The 18,525-nt window shown below is 38.1% G+C and overlaps 1 protein-coding gene across 1 annotated transcript; it reads left to right on the top strand.

The window, feature by feature from the left end:
• Positions 1-16,024: 16,024 nt before the first annotated feature.
• Positions 16,025-18,300, top strand: LOC145164013 (uncharacterized). Its single transcript, XM_079082744.1, has 4 exons — positions 16,025-16,325; positions 16,422-16,475; positions 17,496-18,146; positions 18,245-18,300. Exons 1-4 carry the CDS (start codon positions 16,025-16,027, stop codon positions 18,298-18,300), a joined length of 1,062 nt encoding a protein of 353 aa, XP_078938870.1.
• Positions 18,301-18,525: the final 225 nt, after the last annotated feature.

Below are 18,525 nucleotides of genomic sequence, written 5' to 3' on the forward strand. Positions count from 1 at the left end.
TTCACCACGGGGAGATTTTTGTAATTTACTCTTAAAAAAAAGAAAAAAAACAGAATCCAACTTTGTAACTGACGCCTGGGAAAATCACCATGAAAAGATCTTGATCCATCAACAAAACTTTCAGTCTTTTAATAAATGGCATACATTGTAGTATTGTACAATCACAACTTCCGGATGCTCATGCCTGATCGTTATGGAGTTATGCGAAGACAAGATGGAATATATATACAATTATACAAAGCGAAGTGGTGTGTGCTTTACTTCATAAATCAATGTTGCTTATCGGATGACTAAGTTACTTTAAGAGATACGTCAATTGTGATGGCCACTTTCTGAGATACCATAAAATGAATGGACCTGATGCATTCCTTGTACGTGTGAACTTAGGGAAAAGAAGATTTAGAAGCATTATTTCATCCATTTATCTTTGTTATATCACCTTCTGGGCCGTTAGTTCAAAAGCATAAAATCTTTAGTCATTAATTTTCTATCATGAACATCTAAAATAACGTAACATGCTAACATTCTGAAGATAATTAAAGAAAGGTGAAAAGCAACTTTATTTTTAAACATACAAGGATTTACTTTTTTCTAGTTTATATTCAAAAGTAAATCCACATACGGGTGCAAATAAATTAGATTTACATATTTGCAATGTTAATATCTTGTAAAGATCTTTTGTATCCACATAATGAAACAATGTCCTAGGTCCTTTTATATACCCAAATAACTTTTTTTTAACAGCAGTTTATTAAAAGAGGGCTTTCCACCCAGAATATAAAAAGCAAAATGTTGGTGATAATCTTTATCACAAAAACTTGAGTCCCACCCACATTGGCGGTGTCAAAAACTTTTAATGGACATTTAAAGTTTAAAGTTCCTCCAATTATTTGAATGGCAATTTGGAGTGTATTATATATGTTTTGGTACGCTTAGGGATGAGCATCGGAAGCGGGTACCTGACGCCTGTGATTTACGAAACCGATCAGGCGGTTCCGGTTCCAATTCTCATTTTTACGAAACCGATACCCGCTGGATTCCCGCCGGTTCCGGTTCCAATACCGGGTAGCCGGAACCGGTACCGACGGGTACCCGCCTTTTTCTAACAAAATATTTATTTAATTATTTATATATTGATGATTTTTTGTTTAAAAAAAGGAAAATAACTATTACTTAATTACGGGACTACCTTAAGTCGTTTTTAGGGTTTTATGATTCATTCTTCCAGAAAAACGCCGACACCAATTCTTCGCTTCACAGCTTCACTCTCGTCTTCAACTCGTCACTCTCGCATATCAGAGTATCATACTAGTCATCTTCGTCGGCTGTGGGTGGAGTGTTGTTGCCACCAGACATGATGGCAGCAAGAGGATTATCGACTGGAATGAAGAACCAGAGGGAGACGGAAAGCAGTAACAGCAAGCGACAAAAGTAGGTGGTAGATGTGACAACCCGAACCGTTTTCCGTTAAAGTAAGCCATTTTCCGTTAAATAAATTACGAATTTTATTTGTTCCGTTTATTCTTATGGTTTAGGAGATCGTTCCTATAAGAGTTGGAAAACAAAATCACGCGAAAACCCGAGTCACTTCAAAAATCAGTGAAAACCGGCCTGACTAGTGTTCACGGCCGTGAACCCGATCACGGCCGTAAACCCGTTCACGGCTGGTTGACCCCCCACCGACCATGAACCCCCCCCCCCTATATAAACGAACACCTACCCTTCATTTACACTTTTCTGGCCGAAAACTCTCTCATTCTCTCTCTTACCCCTCAACCGCAAACACCAAAATACCCTCTTTCCTTCCGAAAATCATCAAGAATCACCTTTGGGCGTTGTTGTGGAACATCTAAAACGCATTTTCATCGAATCTAGCAGTGTTTTTCTTGAGTTCACGGCCGTACACCCTTCAAATCTTCAAACCTTCAAGAGCCGCAATCTGTTCACGTCCGTGAACCCTTCAAACATTCATATTTCCTCCAAGAACACCATTCACGGCCGTGAACCCATCAAGGGGCTGTTCACGGCCGTAATCCCCTTTCACGGCCGCAAACCTTCCCAACTCGTGAACTTGGCTGAAAACCCGCTTTCTCCGATTCAATAGAGTCCCGGTAACATTCCTAAACCAAAAGCAAGTATTTTTCAAACACTATAAATAATGGTTTCGCTAATAAATGCATATGTGTATTTAATTGATATTAGGATCCCGTTAAGTGCCGAGTACATCAACCCGAGGGTCTTCATTCCCAGTTTCGTTGTCCGACATTTTACGCAACCAACAGTGAGTTCATACCCCTATGCTTTTATGGTTTTAATGTTTTCAGGGGGAGAGCACAAGTCAAACACAACTGATTGTGTGAATTTATACAAAAAGGATTTCAAAACACTACTTAAAACTGATGCAATGGATATAGTCATGCGGTTTCCACATTTCATAAAATTTTTTAGATATTTTATCCCTTTTGTATTATGCTGAGCATAAGGGAAGTTTTCAACTTACTGTCAAATTGCATAGTTTTCAGATTAATACATGAATCGAATACATAATATTCATGCAAACTATAATAGGTATAGTTTGGGGTTTCAAAATACAGTATTACAAGTTCAGAACTTATACAATGCTAAACATATAAACTATGACAGATTTTGTTTATGATATTCTCGGGTAACAAGGATACTTTTTTACATAATTATTTAAGTATAATTATTATTCTATAAAGTATACACACGGGTTTAAATACAGTGAATCAATACAAAATTTCACGTAAATTAGATTATACAGAATTGTGAGACACTACTTCAAAAATTGTACCCTTTGGTGTACTGAACTAAATCCTATCATAGTATAATCAGAGTCTCCTGGAGGGAGAGCGTGAGATTTGTGAATAGATCTATTCGGGAATGACAATCCCACACCTGAACTGCTAGCTACAGTTAGGCAGGCATGCCTGAGGTGACAAATGTCATATATCCGACACTTGAACGTCGTAAAGGAATCTAGGTCATATCAAGCATGGTTATACGAATAACACTAGTATAAACTAACATTTTTGTTTACGGAATTTCACTCTTCTTTAGTTTTATTTTCGTTAATAGAACTATTCCATAATACAACTGGAGGATTTCAGGGATTCCAATTCACAGTCATTATTTTAAGTAATAAAGACTAATAAATATATACTGGTGATATCCAAGGTTTTCATACAAAAATGGATTTTTACATTCAAAACCGTAATATACAATTCATCTGGTGATAATCAGGCATTCAAACTAATACTTCATGGAACACTGTAGCAAGCACATACATTAGAAAATATGGGATTTTCTTGGAAAACATACAACCTTTTTCACTGATTCATTAACAGAATTTCATTACAAAAGCATGCTTATGAACTCACCAGCTTTATGCTGATACTCTTTTCAAAATCGCTTGTATTCTCAAGAAATCAGTAGACAGGTACCTCAGCAGACTTTCGAGAAGACAGAGCATATAGAGTCACGTCTTTAATTTTTTGCTAATTTTGATGTATACAAATATGAATCAAACAGATGTAAATACTTTATTATATATTCAATGTAATGGTTGTGTTTACTTTGATTACTATGATGCAATTGTTGTGATACTTTACATGACGTCCTCTACCCCTGAACGTTTCTGCCGTTCGGGTTTGTGGGTGTGACAGATTGGTATCAGAGCTCTTGTTTATAGTGAACTAAGTATATCGGGCCTTACATGGTATACAACTATAAACACTAAAGGGGCCGAAGCGCTCTGAAACTAAAAGTATACTTTAAAATTTAAGTATTTTACAAAAATATACAAGTATACATATGTACAAGAAGCTATAACATAGTAAGAATTACATAAAAGTAATTAGGGCAAGTTGGACACTACTGTTAAACCTGAATAGTTATGTAGTCATATGTTGGGCCAATATAACCTGATCAACTATATTTGTCCGAGATATGACCAACATGTGTTTGGGAGTGACTGTGGTGTTGCGACAAGTCAAAAACTCACCAAATCATGCACTAATGAAGCACATAGTTAAAATACTATAGGAGTATTTTATGATTCTATAACACTGCACAAGTAGTACTAATCCTCACAAATGAAAGGCCTGCAATTCCTTGTTTATGATAGTAAACCTTTATCGTAGATCTCTGATATCGCAGTAGGGTTTAGATATATCTTGCTCGAAAATATCCAATTCATGATCAGAATAGAAGGCTTATCGTCATTTTTCCCTTGTATCTGTTAGAGAATGATGCCTCCCAGGAAGAGACCTAACAAGCATAACAACGATCCTCCATCGCCACCACCTCCTCAGTTAGATCCTGTCATGTTCAGGCAGCAGTTACAACCGTTGTGGCTGCTGCAATGTCGCAAATGAATCCGGGTGGCACTGGCGGATCAGGAAGTGGACCCAATCCTCGAAATCTTGACGGCGGCCAGGGACACCCGAAGGAGTGTTCCTACAAAGATTTCATGAATGTGAAGCCCAAATCTTTCGACGACAATGGAGGAGTCATTGCCCTAACCTGGTGGTTCGAGAAGATCGAATCATTTTTCGAGATTTGCGCATGTTCCGAGGAAAGCAAGGTGAAGTTTGTCGCCTGCACTTTCACTGATAGAGCATTGACTTGGTGGAATGGTCGGGTCAAATCCCTAACTCTTCCAATAGCCAATGCCATGCGCTGGGAGAGCTTAAAAGAGCTAATGCTTGCTGAGTACTGCCCAAGAGGCGAAATGCAGAAGTTGGAGCACGAACTTTGGAACCTGAAGATGAAGGGTTCCGACATTGCCACCTATACAGCTAGATTCTGCGATCTGGCTCTTCTCTGTCTGGGGATGGTCACCCCGGAAAGCAAGAAAATAGAGAGGTACATTTGGGGATTGACGCCCCCAACTCAAGGAAATGTCTTGGCTGCTAAACCTCTCACATTCGACAGCGCCAAGTGTTTAGCGCAAATTCTTATAGATCACGGGTTTGATCTTGATACAGTAGCAGTCGTTCCCGAACCACCAAAGGCGAGTGGTGGGAAGAAAAAGTTTTGAAACAAGCGTAAGGGCCAGCCTTCGCAGGAACCCTCCAAGAAACAGCAAGTAGTGGCAGTTCATGCTGCTACCACTCCTGCCGCTATTCCTGCAGCTCAAGCACCTGCCAGTAGATATGTTGGTACTCTTCCAAGGTGCGACAAGTGCAACTTTCATCATCACGAACCCTGCCGTGATTTGAAATACAATAGTTGTGGCAAGAAGGGGAACACAACTCGATTTTGCAAGACACCAGCCCAACCAACCAATCAGGCTCCTGGAGCGGGCATTGGTCAAGCCTGTTATGGCTGTGGGGAGATCGGGCACTTCAAGAGGAATTTCCCCAAGGCAATAACTGTTGCCAACACATGGAGAGTGCTAGCCATGGGCCAGGAGGAAGCAGTCGCTGATCCCACCATTGTTACGGGTACGTTCCTCCTCGACAACTCTTATGCATGCATTCTTTTCGATTCTGGTGCAGAGAGAAGTTTTGTTAGTCATGCATTTAAGCATCTTCTCAAACATAAATCCCAACCTTTAACCGAAACATTTACCGTCGAGATGGCTAACGGAAAGAAAGAGAGCACTAACGACGTATTCATAGGCTGTACCCTTACACTAAACGACCATTCCTTTCCAATCGACCTCATTCCAGTTTCCATAAAAAGCTTCGATGTCATCATTGGCATGGATTGGTTGAGCCCCAATCATGCTGATATCCTTTGTTATGAAAAAGCCATCCGCCTTAATTTTCCCTCTGGCGAAACTCTTATTATCTATGGTGATAAACTTAGCTCAAACCTTCGTATCATTTGATGCATCAAAGCCCAGAGATATCTGTGAAAGGAGTGACATGCATTCCTAGCCCATGTCGTTAATGAGAAGAAGGAAGTTAAAGACCTCGAGAGCACCCCCGAAGTCTGCAACATTCCTGATGTCTTCCCCGAAGATCTTCCCGGAATCCCTCCCGAGTGCCAAGTCGAGTTCCGTATCGACTTAATTCCCGGAGCTACTCCTGTAGCTAAATCCCCATACCATCTAGCACCGGCAGAAATGCAAGAGTATCCAACCAACTAAATGAACTACTCGGCAAGGGATTCATTAGACCAAGTTCCTCACCCTGGGGAGCCCCGGTCTTGTTTGTGAAAAAGAAAGATGGGTCCTTTCGGATGTGCATAGATTATCGTGAATTTAACAAGCTTACCATCAAAAACCGTTATCCTCTACCCAGAATCGACGACCTCTTCGATCAACTCCAAGGAGCCGGTTATTTCTCGAAAATAGACCTGAGATCAGGGTACCATCAGTTGCGAGTCCATGAAGGTGATGTTCCCAATACAACATTTCGGACTCGGTATGGTCACTACGAATTTGTAGTTATGAACTTTGGTCTAACCAATGCACCCGCAGTATTCTTGGATCTGATGAATCGGATGTGCCACCCTTTCTTAGACAGGTTTGTAATAGTATTCATAGATGATATACTTGTCTACTCTCGGAGTGAGGAAGATCACAAGCAGCACTTGAGCTTAGTGCTAGAAACATTAAGGGCGGAGAAACTATATGCAAAATTCACCAAGTGTGAATTCTGGATCAGAAAAGTCATTTTCCACGGTCACGTGGTTAGCGAGGAAGGAATACACGTGGACACTTCCAAATTCAAGGCGATTGAGAATTGGTCAGCACCGAAGACGCCCACAGAAATCCGTCAATTCTTGGGTCTTGCTGGCTATTATCGCAGGTTTATCTAGAATTTCTCCAAGATTGCCAAGCCTTTAACCACCCTGACTCAAAAGGTGTACCCCTTTAGTTGGGGAGAAAAGCAAGACACTGCATTTCAAACATTGAAGCGGGCCCTATGTAGCACACCTATCATGTCTCTGCCTGAAGGGACGGAGGACTTCGTAGTCTACTGCGATACATCCAATCAGGGCCTAGGCTGTGTGCTCATGCAGCGAGGAAATGTTATTGCCTATGCCTCGAGACAGCTGAAAACACACGAAGTCAATTATACAACTCACAATTTGGAGTTGGGAGCAGTGGTCTTTGCTTTAAAGATTTGGAGACATTATCTCTATGGAACCAAGTATACAGTCTTCACCGACCATAAGAGCCTACAACATATCTTCAATCAGAAAGAGTTGAACATGAGGCAACAACGATGGGTAGAGCTACTCAGTGATTATGAGTGCGAAATACGCTATCATCCCGTCAAGGCCAATGTGGTAGCAGATGCCCTCAGCCGGAAAGAGTATTCAGGTCGTAGAGTGAAGGCTCTGACCATGACCATCCATTCCCATCTGTCCGCTCAAATCAGAGAGGCTCAGCTGGAAGCCTTAAAACCAGAGAACATAGTGGATGAAGCATTGAGGGGAATGGAAAAGAACTTGGAGATCAGATGAGAAGGAGTTTACTATTTCATGAACCGGATCTGGACCCTAAAGTTCGGCGGTTACCGGGAGGTTGTCATGAACGAAGCTCACAAGACTAGATACTCCGTTCACCCAGGTTCGGATAAGGTGTACCTAGAACTCAAAAAGCTCTATTGGTGGCCAAAGATGAAAGCAGAGATCGCTACCTTCGTTGGCAAGTGCCTGACTTGCGCCAAGGTGAAGGTGGAATACCAAAAGCCCTCAGGTCTACTTCAGCAGCCAGAAATACCGAGTGGAAGTGGGAAAGGATTACGATGGATTTCATCACCAAGTTGCCAAAGACCCAGAGTGGCTATGACAGTATCTGGGTAATCGTCGACCGATTGACTAAATTCGCCCACTTCCTGCCAATCAAAGAAACATTCAAGATGGAGAGACTGACACGAATCTACATCCAACATATGGTTCGTCTGCATCGTGTGCCTATGTCCATTATCTCCGATCGGTATAGCAGATTCACCTCGAGATTTTGGCAGTCATTGCAGAAGGCTCTTGGAACTAAGCTGGATATGAGCACAACTTACCATCCACAGACCGATGGGCAGAGTGAGAGGACCATTCCGACATTGGAAGACATGTTGAGAGCATGTGTCATAGACTTTGGCAAGTCGTGGGACACCCATTTGCCCTTGGTTGAGTTCTCCTACAACAACATCTATCATACCAGCATCAAGGCTGCGCCGTTTGAAGCCCTCTATGGCCGTAAGTGCAGATCCCCTCTGTGCTGGGTTGATGTAGGTGACACGCAGCTAGCCAAAGGTCAAGTCCCCGATAGCACTCTCACATGCGAAGAAATTATCCGAGAAACCACAGAAAAGATCGTACAAATCAGAGAACGACTAAAAGCTTCAAGAGATAGACAAAAGAGCTACGCCGATAAAAGACGAAAACCCTAGGAGTTCCAGTTTGGTGATTTCGTCCTGTTGAAGGTCTCACCCTGGAAGGGCATGATACGCTTTGGAAAGCGGGAAAACTAAATCCAAGATACATAGGACCATTCGAGATCCTCGCTAGGATCGGTCCCGTAGCATACAAACTTCGTTTACCCCAAGAGCTTAGCAATATCCTTCCCGTCTTCGACGTCTCGAACCTTAAAAAGTGTCTATCCGACAAAACCTTAGTGATCCCTCTTGATGAGACCGAGATCAACGAGAACCTTAATTTCGTGGAACAACCAGTCGAAATCATGGATCGAGAAGTCAAAAGAATGAAACAATTCGCATACCGATAGTGAAGGTCCGCTGGAATGCCAAGCGGGGACCTGAATTCAATTGGGAGCGCGAAGATCAAATGAAACAGAAATACTCTCATCTTTTCCGAGTCCATGATTGTACCCTACTTTAGAATTTCGGGGGGATGATGTGACAACCCGAACCTTTTTCTGTTAAAGTTAGCCATTTTCCGTTAAATAAATTACGAATTTTATTTGTTCCGTTAAATTCTTATGGTTTAGGAGATCGTTCATATAAGAGTCGGAAAACAAAATCACGTGAAAACCCGAGATACTTCAAAAATCAGTGAAAACAGGCCTGACTAGTGTTCACGGCCGTGAACCCGATCACGGCCGTAAACCCGTTCACGGCTGGTGGACCCACCACCGACCATGAACCCCCCTATATAAATGAACACCTACCGTTCATTTACACTTTTCTGGCCGAAAACTCTCCCATTCTCTCTCTAACCCCTCAACCGCAAACACCAAAATACCCTCTTTTCTTCCGAAAATCATCAAGAATCACCTTTGGGCGTTGTTGTGGAACATCTAAAACCCGTTTTCATTGAATCCAACAGTGTTGTTCTTGAGTTCACGGCCGTACACCCTTCAAATCTTCAAACCATCAAGAACCGCAATCTGTTCACGGTCGTGAACCCTTCAAACATGCATATTTCCTCCAAGAACACCGTTCACGGCCGTAAACCCTTCAAGGGGCTGTTCACGGCCAAGAATAGTTCACAGCCGTAATCCCCTTTCACGGCCGCAAACCTTCCCAAGTCGTAAACTTGGCTGAAAACCCGCTTTCTCCGATTCAATCGAGTCCCGGTAACATTCCTAAACCAAAAGCAACTGTTTTTCCAACACTATAAATAATGGTTTCGCTAATAAATGCATATGTGTATTTAATTGATATTAGGATCCCGTTAAGTGTCGAGTACATCAACCCGAGGGTCTTCACTACCAGTTTTGTTGTCCGACATTTTACACAACCAACAGTGAGTTCATACCCCTATGCTTTTATGGTTTTAATGTTTTCAGGGGGAGAGTACAAGTCAAACACAAATGATTGTGTGAATTTATACAAAAAGGTTTTCAAAACACTTAAAACGGATGCAATGGATATAGTCATGCGGTTTCCACATTTCATAAAATATTTAGATATTTTATCCCTTTTGGATTATGCTGAGCATAAGGGACGTTTTCAACTTACTGTCAAATTGCATAGTTTTCAGATTAATACATGAACCAAATACATAATATTCATGCAAACTACAATAGGTATAGTTTGGGGTTTCAAAATACGGTATTACAAGTTCAGAACTTATATAATGCTAAACATATAAACTATGACAGATTTAGTTTATGATATTCTCGGGTAACAAGGATACTTTATTACATAATTATTTAAGTATAATTATTATTCGATAAAGTATACACACGGGTTTAAATACAGTGAATCAATACAAAATTTCACGTAAATTAGATTATACATAATTGTCAGACACTACTTCAAAAATTGTACCATTTGGTGTACTTAACTAAATCCTATCATAGTATAACCAGAGTCTCCTGGAGGGAGAGCGTGAGATTTGTGAATAGATCTATTCAGGACTGACAATCCCACACCTGAACTGCTAGCTACAGTTAGGCAGGCATGCCTGAGGTGACAAATGTCATATATCCGACACTTGAAGAACGTCGTAAAGGAATCTAGGTCATATCAAGCATGGTTATACGAATAACAATAGTATAAACTAACATTTTTGTTTACGGGATTTCACTCTTCTTTAGTTTTATTTCATTAATAGAACTATTCCATAATACAACTGGAGGATTTCAGGGATTCCAATTCATGGTCTTTATTTTAAGTAATGCAAACTAATAAATATATACTGGTGATATCCAAGGTTTTCTTACAAAAATGGATTTTTACATTCAAAACCGTAATATACAATTCATCTGGTGGTAATCAGGCATTCAAACTAATACTTCATGGAACACTGTAGCAAGCACATACATTAGAAAATATGGGATTTTCTTGGAAAACATACAACCTTTTTCACTGATTCATTAACAGAATTTCATTACAACCCAGGCTGTTCAATCACCACTCGTCTTTGTTCAGTTAGTCGCCTCTTTTCAATTGTAGACCATCCCCGCTTAATTGAAGGTTCAATATGCGACTACAAGTCTTTATCATGTCAGATTCTTACTGTTATGTAAATGTGAAGTTAATTTTGTAGATTCTTTAAGTTCTATTTTATAATATGTAAATATGTGAAGTTTTATACCGATACTTGAAATTTTGAGTATTGAATATGTTATTGGTTTAATATATCGATTGTAGTTATGCAATATGTAAATATGTTCATTGATTCTTGGTTATGTTCTATAGGACATTGATTGATCCAGTTGCACTGATTAAGGTACCGTTTGTTTTTTCGAAGCGAAAATGTCTGAAGTCTGCAGACCACCTCTACAACCCTCTAAAGATGGGGACCAAACGGATGCAGCATGTAATAAAAAGTTTGTTTGTTTTTTAACCTCTACAGACTGCTGCAATAAGTTAAAGTTAGCTGTGGAGAAGTTTGAAGCAGAGGGTCAAGTGTTGCGCCACCAACCGTTTTAGGAATAGATATATTATCAAGTGTAGAGATCATTGCACGTGAAGTTGAAGATAGTTTACCATAAGAAACAAAAGAATATATAGGGTAAGTACATGAACGCTTCCCTTTCCTTAAGGAAATGGGGACATCAAGGTTAATATCCTGCATATCGGAAGATGGTGGATCACTCATATTAGGAGGATCATCAGTACTTGGACGTGTAGGTGAAGATGGTATCGTATCGGGAGCTGTTGTAGGTTATCGTTGCCTACTATACACATGTATTACTGACAGTCTTGGAGGCTCTGATTACTCAGAGTTAGATAGCATGGGAGACTCTACAGTCGAGTCAGAAACAGGTATAGTGTACACCAACAAATCATCATTGTCTACTTGATCACGAATGCTAGTTATCGAAAAAAACGGTACATTCTCTAGAAAACTGACATAAATTATGTATGACCATACATAGCTCTACATGAATTAGTTTAATATTAGTAAATTTGGAATTGAATTACTAATAATATTGAAATTGGTAACCAACGGGAATTGTCATAATTAATAATTAAACCATTGAGGGAAGGTGGATTCGAACTAACAGATGTGTTTTTGTTAATCAATTGAATTGTGTTAAGAAATTAAGTTTTTCTAGACTTGCAAAATTAGATAAAAACCTTTTTAATTATTCTTTGATTTTAGATTAATTTAGAGTAATTATTTTAGCTAATTAAATCCGTTCCCTGAGTTCGACCCCAGCTTACTTAAACTACACTACAATACTAGGTACACTGCCTAGGTGCATATTAGTTAGTTAAGTTAGTTAGGATATAAATTTAAAACTAGTAGGTACTTTTGTGCACATCATATGTGCTTGTCTGTTGGTTGTTTATGAGTTGTGAGTATGTCGACATATGTGTGTGTGTGGTTGAGTTGAGGCAGTCCTGCTTTATGTTGAAGGCCAACAGAACCAGGGCGGCCTGGATAGATTGAAGGCCTTGCGAGGCGGTCCAGTCAGGCTGAAGGCCCGGCGAGCGGTTCAGATAAGTTGTAGGCCTTGTGAGGTGGTCCAGACGTGCCGAAGGCTCGAGAGTGGTCCAGATAGGCTGTAGGCCCTACGAGGCAGTCCAGTCAGGATGATGGCCCAGTATGCGTGTTGTTATGTTATCTGTTTGAGTGTTGTTACTTTGGGGGAACTCACTAAGCTTTGGTCTTATAGTTTTGGATTTTGGTTCAGGTACTTCGGATGATCGCGGGAAGGCGAAGGCTTGATCGTGCACCTCCTCACATTCTATTATTTTGATTTCTGGGATACTCTGATATGGAACTATTTTGAAAACATTTTGTAATAAGTAATGGTTTTTGGATGCTTGAGAATGTTTTAAATTTTTATGAATTTTATGGATGTTACAAAAAAATCTGATATTTTTCCTTATGTGAAAATCGTATTTGTGCCTTGAAATTTTTTTGTGTTTGTACGCCTTCAGCTTAAAAGAAGAATGTATGTGTGTAGTACGTATCGAAAAGCATTTATAAAATTAAAGTTCCTATAACTTCTAAACTTATAAAAAGTGTGACTTGTCATTTGATTTTATTATCCAAATATGAAGTGTATAAGTAAATAACCATACTTATAAGTGTAGTGTATAAGTAAATAACCATACTTATAAATGTAGTGTATAAGTAAATAACCATACTTAAATGTGTTTTGCACTAGAATTTCACTATTCGATGTTATAGTGAGCCCTTATAATCGAGCTATCGACTGTAATGCTGCTCGCCACAACGCTTCTTCGGACGTCGTTAAAATGTTAAGAAAATTGTCACCCTTGACCCGTCGGTAGTTGTGGTTGTAGCTAGCAACCATAGGTGGGGGTTGTCAATCCCATATAGATCTATACACAACCCTCCCGCTCATTTAAGATTTAGCGATTATGAGGTCGGGACTTAGCGTAATGGTTGAAGAAATGTCTCACATAACCTGTCGAAAGTATGTTATTCTAGGTTGTAAATGAAATCAAAGTTTTTCCATGTTCAATGTATTTTACTAAATGTGTGTTGGTTACCCAGTGTGTAATAGTATTACCCAATGGATAATGGTACTATCCAAGGGGTAATAGTTTTATCCAATGTGCAAACACAAAGTTTTAATCTTTCAAACTTATACTTTTGGTAAAAATGTTGGTTTGAGGTTATCCAATGTGTAATTGTATTATACAATGGATCAAAGTATTATCCGTCATACAATAGATCTAAACTTAGAAAATTATGCATATAAAGAAATGAAACTTGTGTACTTCCTTTGAAAATACGAATATATGTATATATTTTCATAACTTGAACAATAACATGTATGACGTAGTATTACCCAAAGGTTAAAATTTTTATGCAACATATATTAGATCTAGACTTAGAAATCTTATCTAACATGCATATAAGAGGGTAAAACTTGTATACTTTATTTGAAAATACTAATATGTGTAAATATACTCTTATAACTATGATATAATCACGTATGATGTAGTATTACACAAAGGTAAAAAGTTTTATCCAAAATATACTAGATCTAGGGCCTTTGTGTAAAGTCATTGTCCAAAATGTAGTTTGTTATCATGGCATGTAACCTCCCCCGAAAGTGTAAATGAGTGAAAACTAGTAGAAAAGGGGGTATGAACTCACATTGATGATTTTTCCTTAGAAGATGATGAGAAGATGAGACAAGAACCAAGTCTTGAAAGATAACACCTTCTTGAACTTTAAGATCTTGTCTGGGGTTTTTGGTTCAAGATTATGAATAAGATAACCAAAAGAGGATGATAGAGGGATGATAGAATCTCAAAAATATGAAGAAAACTTACCCAAAATCCTTGCTAAACACTTGCCAAAAAGCCTTGAGTTAACTAGGGTGTTGTTGGAGAGATTAGAGAGAATGAGAGTGAGTTTAAAGGTGGAATGACGGTGGGAGGGCCTTTTGGACGTAAATAAGAAAGTGGGAAGGAGGGTGGTGAGTGTTTTGCATGAGGAAGGGGCAAGGTAAGCCCTTTCCATTTGTTTATTCAAGTTAAGGTTTTTTTATTATAAAAATCAAGGTATGGCTTCTTGATTATTTTAATATAAAGAGATCATGATGATGTTGGGAAGATATGGAATGGTTGGGAGAGATGGGGCCAGATTTGTCTCTTATTAGTTCTATAAAAACTAAGCTCTTTTATAGAAAGCTTGGTATTTTTATAAAAGTGTGGTAAAAGTGTTGTGTAAATTGAGTAATTTATAAGGTATAATAACTACTAAAAATCATGTTGTTTAATATTATTAATAATAATATTAAAAGCTTATAATTTAATTGTTTTCCCAATACGCTGTATAAAATATGAGCGTTAAAATGTGATAACTTTCGTTTTCTCGATGTATGACCTTTTTCGGAGAAAAAATAACCGGAGTATAAAACTAAATACTAGGTCATATTATGTTCCATACGTTTACGGATTTGTGAATATGTATACATCGTGTTATGAATATTATTTATATCAAAATAATATTTGTGTAATTTATCAAATTTGTACGCAACCATAGGCTATTATTCGGAATTAAGGCGTTTACTCGATAATTGATTCAAAATGACGTATGTAGTATTATAATATCCAATAATACATTAAGAAAAGTTATGAAATTTACATTTCACTATTTTAACCTAATTTACGCTTCAGTTGACTTTTGTCGACCAAAATTGATGGATGTCACATCATCCCCCTATTAACGGAATTTCATCCTAAAATTAGTTCTAGATACGGGGCTCTTAGGGATTTGGAAAAAGTTGGGGGTACTTCTGTTTCATTTGATCCTCGCGCTCCCAAGTAAACTCAGGTCCTCGATTAGCGTTCCAACGGTCCTTTACTATTGGAATGCGACTTTGTTTCGTTTGTTTGACTTCCCTATCCATGATTTCGACTGGTTCTTCGATGAAATTCAGACTTTCGTTGACCTCGATCTCGTCTAACGCAATGGATTTTTTTTACATTAGAGTAGGTTTAAGTTTTGAAAAAATATGTAGATAGTATAAGTGCGCCAAGCCCAATTTTTGTTTATGTTGTTGGACTAAGGCATTTAGGGGCACTAGGCTAAAATATTCATCAACTCCACCGGCCCACTATAATTATTTATTGTTGTCTTTTTTCAGCCACACATCAAGAAAGAAAGAAAAAAAAAATCAATTTCCTCTTGCCATTTATCTTCCTGTCTCCGGCCAAGAAACAACAATTTATTCCCCTCTTCTGTTGCCACTCTCATTCACCAAGAAGAAGCCACCAACTACAAAACCTCATTAATTTCCAGCTTATGGGCCACAAAAGACATTGAATATGTGGATTATTCTTTGTTTTCTTTAAGGTAATTTTGTAACCTAACTCTTATTTTTTATTTTTTTATGATTACCAACCCTAATGTCAGATGTATGTCGATGTGATTATGTGAATCACATGATTATAGTTACAACTTTTAAACCTTACAATGTTAACTTAGTTTATAAATTATGAGTTTCAATCTTTAATTCATGACATTTTTTAATGTTTATTTTTAAAGTTGGAGTATTAATACAATAGACTTGTAATTTATGAAGTTTTATATTTTTAGTTTTTGTTTGTGATTTGTTAGATTAGATGTTTAATTTTATATAGCTTGTGAAAAGTAAATAAGTAGATTAATTGATATCGTGTGTATTTCGAATTTGGACAGAAATATGGTAAACTATTTCGACAAGATAACATCAACAAAAAGGAAAACACCATGTCCATCTTCATCAACATCGAAACCTAATATTGGTACTTCTGTTCCACTTCCTCAAAGTAAATCCAATTTTACAGCGCCTATTAATGTAGTTGATTTGGATAATCTTCCTTCGGATCCCTCCAAAAGACCAAGAATCTTGAGTTATAACGTTAATCAAAGAGTTGAAATAGGACTTCGATACTGGCTTAAGGGACCTTGTCAACCACGCGGCCATAAATTCCCGAAAACAAAAATTGGGAATAAGTTTAGAGGTTTTGTCCATGCATGGTTTAATCAATATGGTGTTTGGCTAGAGTATAGTATCAAGTAGAATAAAGCATTTTGTTTATGTTTTTACTTATTTAAAGATCATATTGGAAAACAAGCCGGTAATGATGCATTTGTTACTAAAGGGTTTGATGGTTGGAACAAATCGAATAGACTTTTGACGCATGTCGGTGGGGTTAATAGTTTTCATAAAAGAGCCTTAAAAATTGTGAAGATCTAGTGAAACAAAATCAATCCATTTCGTTTTCCTTTGATAAGAAAGTGAGAGTGCAAGGAAAGAGTATCACATTCGATTAAACGCTTCTGTTGAGGTGTGTAGACATCTACTTAATAGTTCATTATCATTTCGTGGGCACGATGAGGCGGAAACGTCTTTACATAGAGGATAATTCTTGGAAACAATTTAAGTAGTTCGGAAACTTGGTGAGGATGTTCGTGAAGTTACATTAGAAAATGATCCAAAGAATATTCTTTTTTTTAGAACGGATGGATATTATAAAAGAAAACCAAAAAAAGACTAGCAAGAAACTAGTCCAATAACAAGTACATCAAGAGCAAATAGCTAACCGGGGGTTTTGGAGCCAACCGACCCAATTTATGTTTTTCTTAGCCCTAGTCTTACACAAATAGAAGGTTTTAGTAACAAAATTATCAAACACAACAGGTGCCCTTGGACCAAAATTAGCAAAAATCGAAGCATTCTTGAAATTCGAGATGTGCCACCAAAGTGAAAAGAAAACACCTTCCATCCAACTTTTAGCCTTGCCATAAAGCCGGAAAGAGGCAAACCAAGACACCCAATCATCAAAGGAATGAATCACAATATCATCCAGGTTCCACCATCTAAAAAGTTGCAAACAAAGAACCTTAGAAAGATGACGATTGAAAAACACATGATCTCTGTTTTCAATGTCAAAATCACAAAGAAGGCACTGTATTGACGGAACATCCAAACCCCTATTTGCTAGGTTACTCCGAGTAAGGAGTTTATCCAAACCAAACACCAAGAAAACACGTTAACCTTGATAGGAACCAACTTGCACCAATTGGTCGCTGAAGGAGATGACAGAAGTGACTTCAAATCAATAATCAAGTGGTTTCACCAAAGATTCGAAAAGATATTGTACATTGCTTTTCGTAAGAAATACTTAAAGCTATCATCCAAGAAATTGGTGATGATGTGTTCGCATTATTAGTTGAAGAGTCGAGTGATGTCTCAAAGAAAGAACAAATGGTCGTGGTTTTGCGATATGTTGATAAACTTAGGCTTGATAAGGAGAAATTTGTAGGTGTTGTTCATGTAACGAACACATCTTCAAAATCTCTTAAATATTCCATAGACTTGTTATTTGATCAACATGGATTAAGTATGGAAAAAGTAAGAGGACAACATTATGATGGGGCAATAAATATGAAAGGTGAATTTAATGGTTTGAAAGCTTTAATTTTAAAAGATAATCATTCAGATTTTTATGTGCATTGTTTTTGTCACCAACTTCAGTTGGTGGTTGTGTCGGTTGCAAGAAATCACACTGGTCTTGGAAACGTTTTTGACATGTTTTCCCTTGTTGTGAATGTGGTTTGTGCTTCTTACCAACGAAAAGATAGGTTTCATGAAGGTTATAAAAAGAGAGTGCAAGAAGCAATTGGTATCAGTGAAATTGAAACTGGGACAAGATCAAACCAAGAGCTTTCACTAATACGAGCTGGAGATATACGTTGGGGTTCTCATTATAGAATAATGTCAAGTTTGGTTTATTTATTCTCGGAGGTTCTAAAAGTCCTTGAATATGTTGAAAAGAAAGGTAAAAGTAGATTTAGTCAGAGCCTAGCACATGATGTTACTTTGTATTTCGAAAATTTAATTTTGTGTTTTACTTACACATGATGTTGCACATTTTAGAACTTACAAATTTGTTTCCTAAATCTCTTCAAAAAAAAAGATCAAGACATAGTTGAAGCGATTTCCTTGGTAAAGATTGTCACACCCCGCTAAAGCGGAAACACGGGATGAGACAGTACAACTGGTCTCATAGCAAAAGTTAATAGACAACACCTACCATAGTATTAAAAAGAATTACAAATTTACAATGGGGTTGAACAACTTTTAAAAGAAATTACAATGTAATTGAAATACAACACATGTGAATGCTCCTAAAAGTGATGTGTCCCTAAGTGCCATCT

This window comes from Lactuca virosa, chromosome 3, assembly GCF_052849685.1.
Source record: "Lactuca virosa cultivar CGN04683 chromosome 3, Lactuca_virosa_CGN04683_v6, whole genome shotgun sequence".
Classification (NCBI taxonomy): Eukaryota; Viridiplantae; Streptophyta; class Magnoliopsida; order Asterales; family Asteraceae; genus Lactuca; species Lactuca virosa.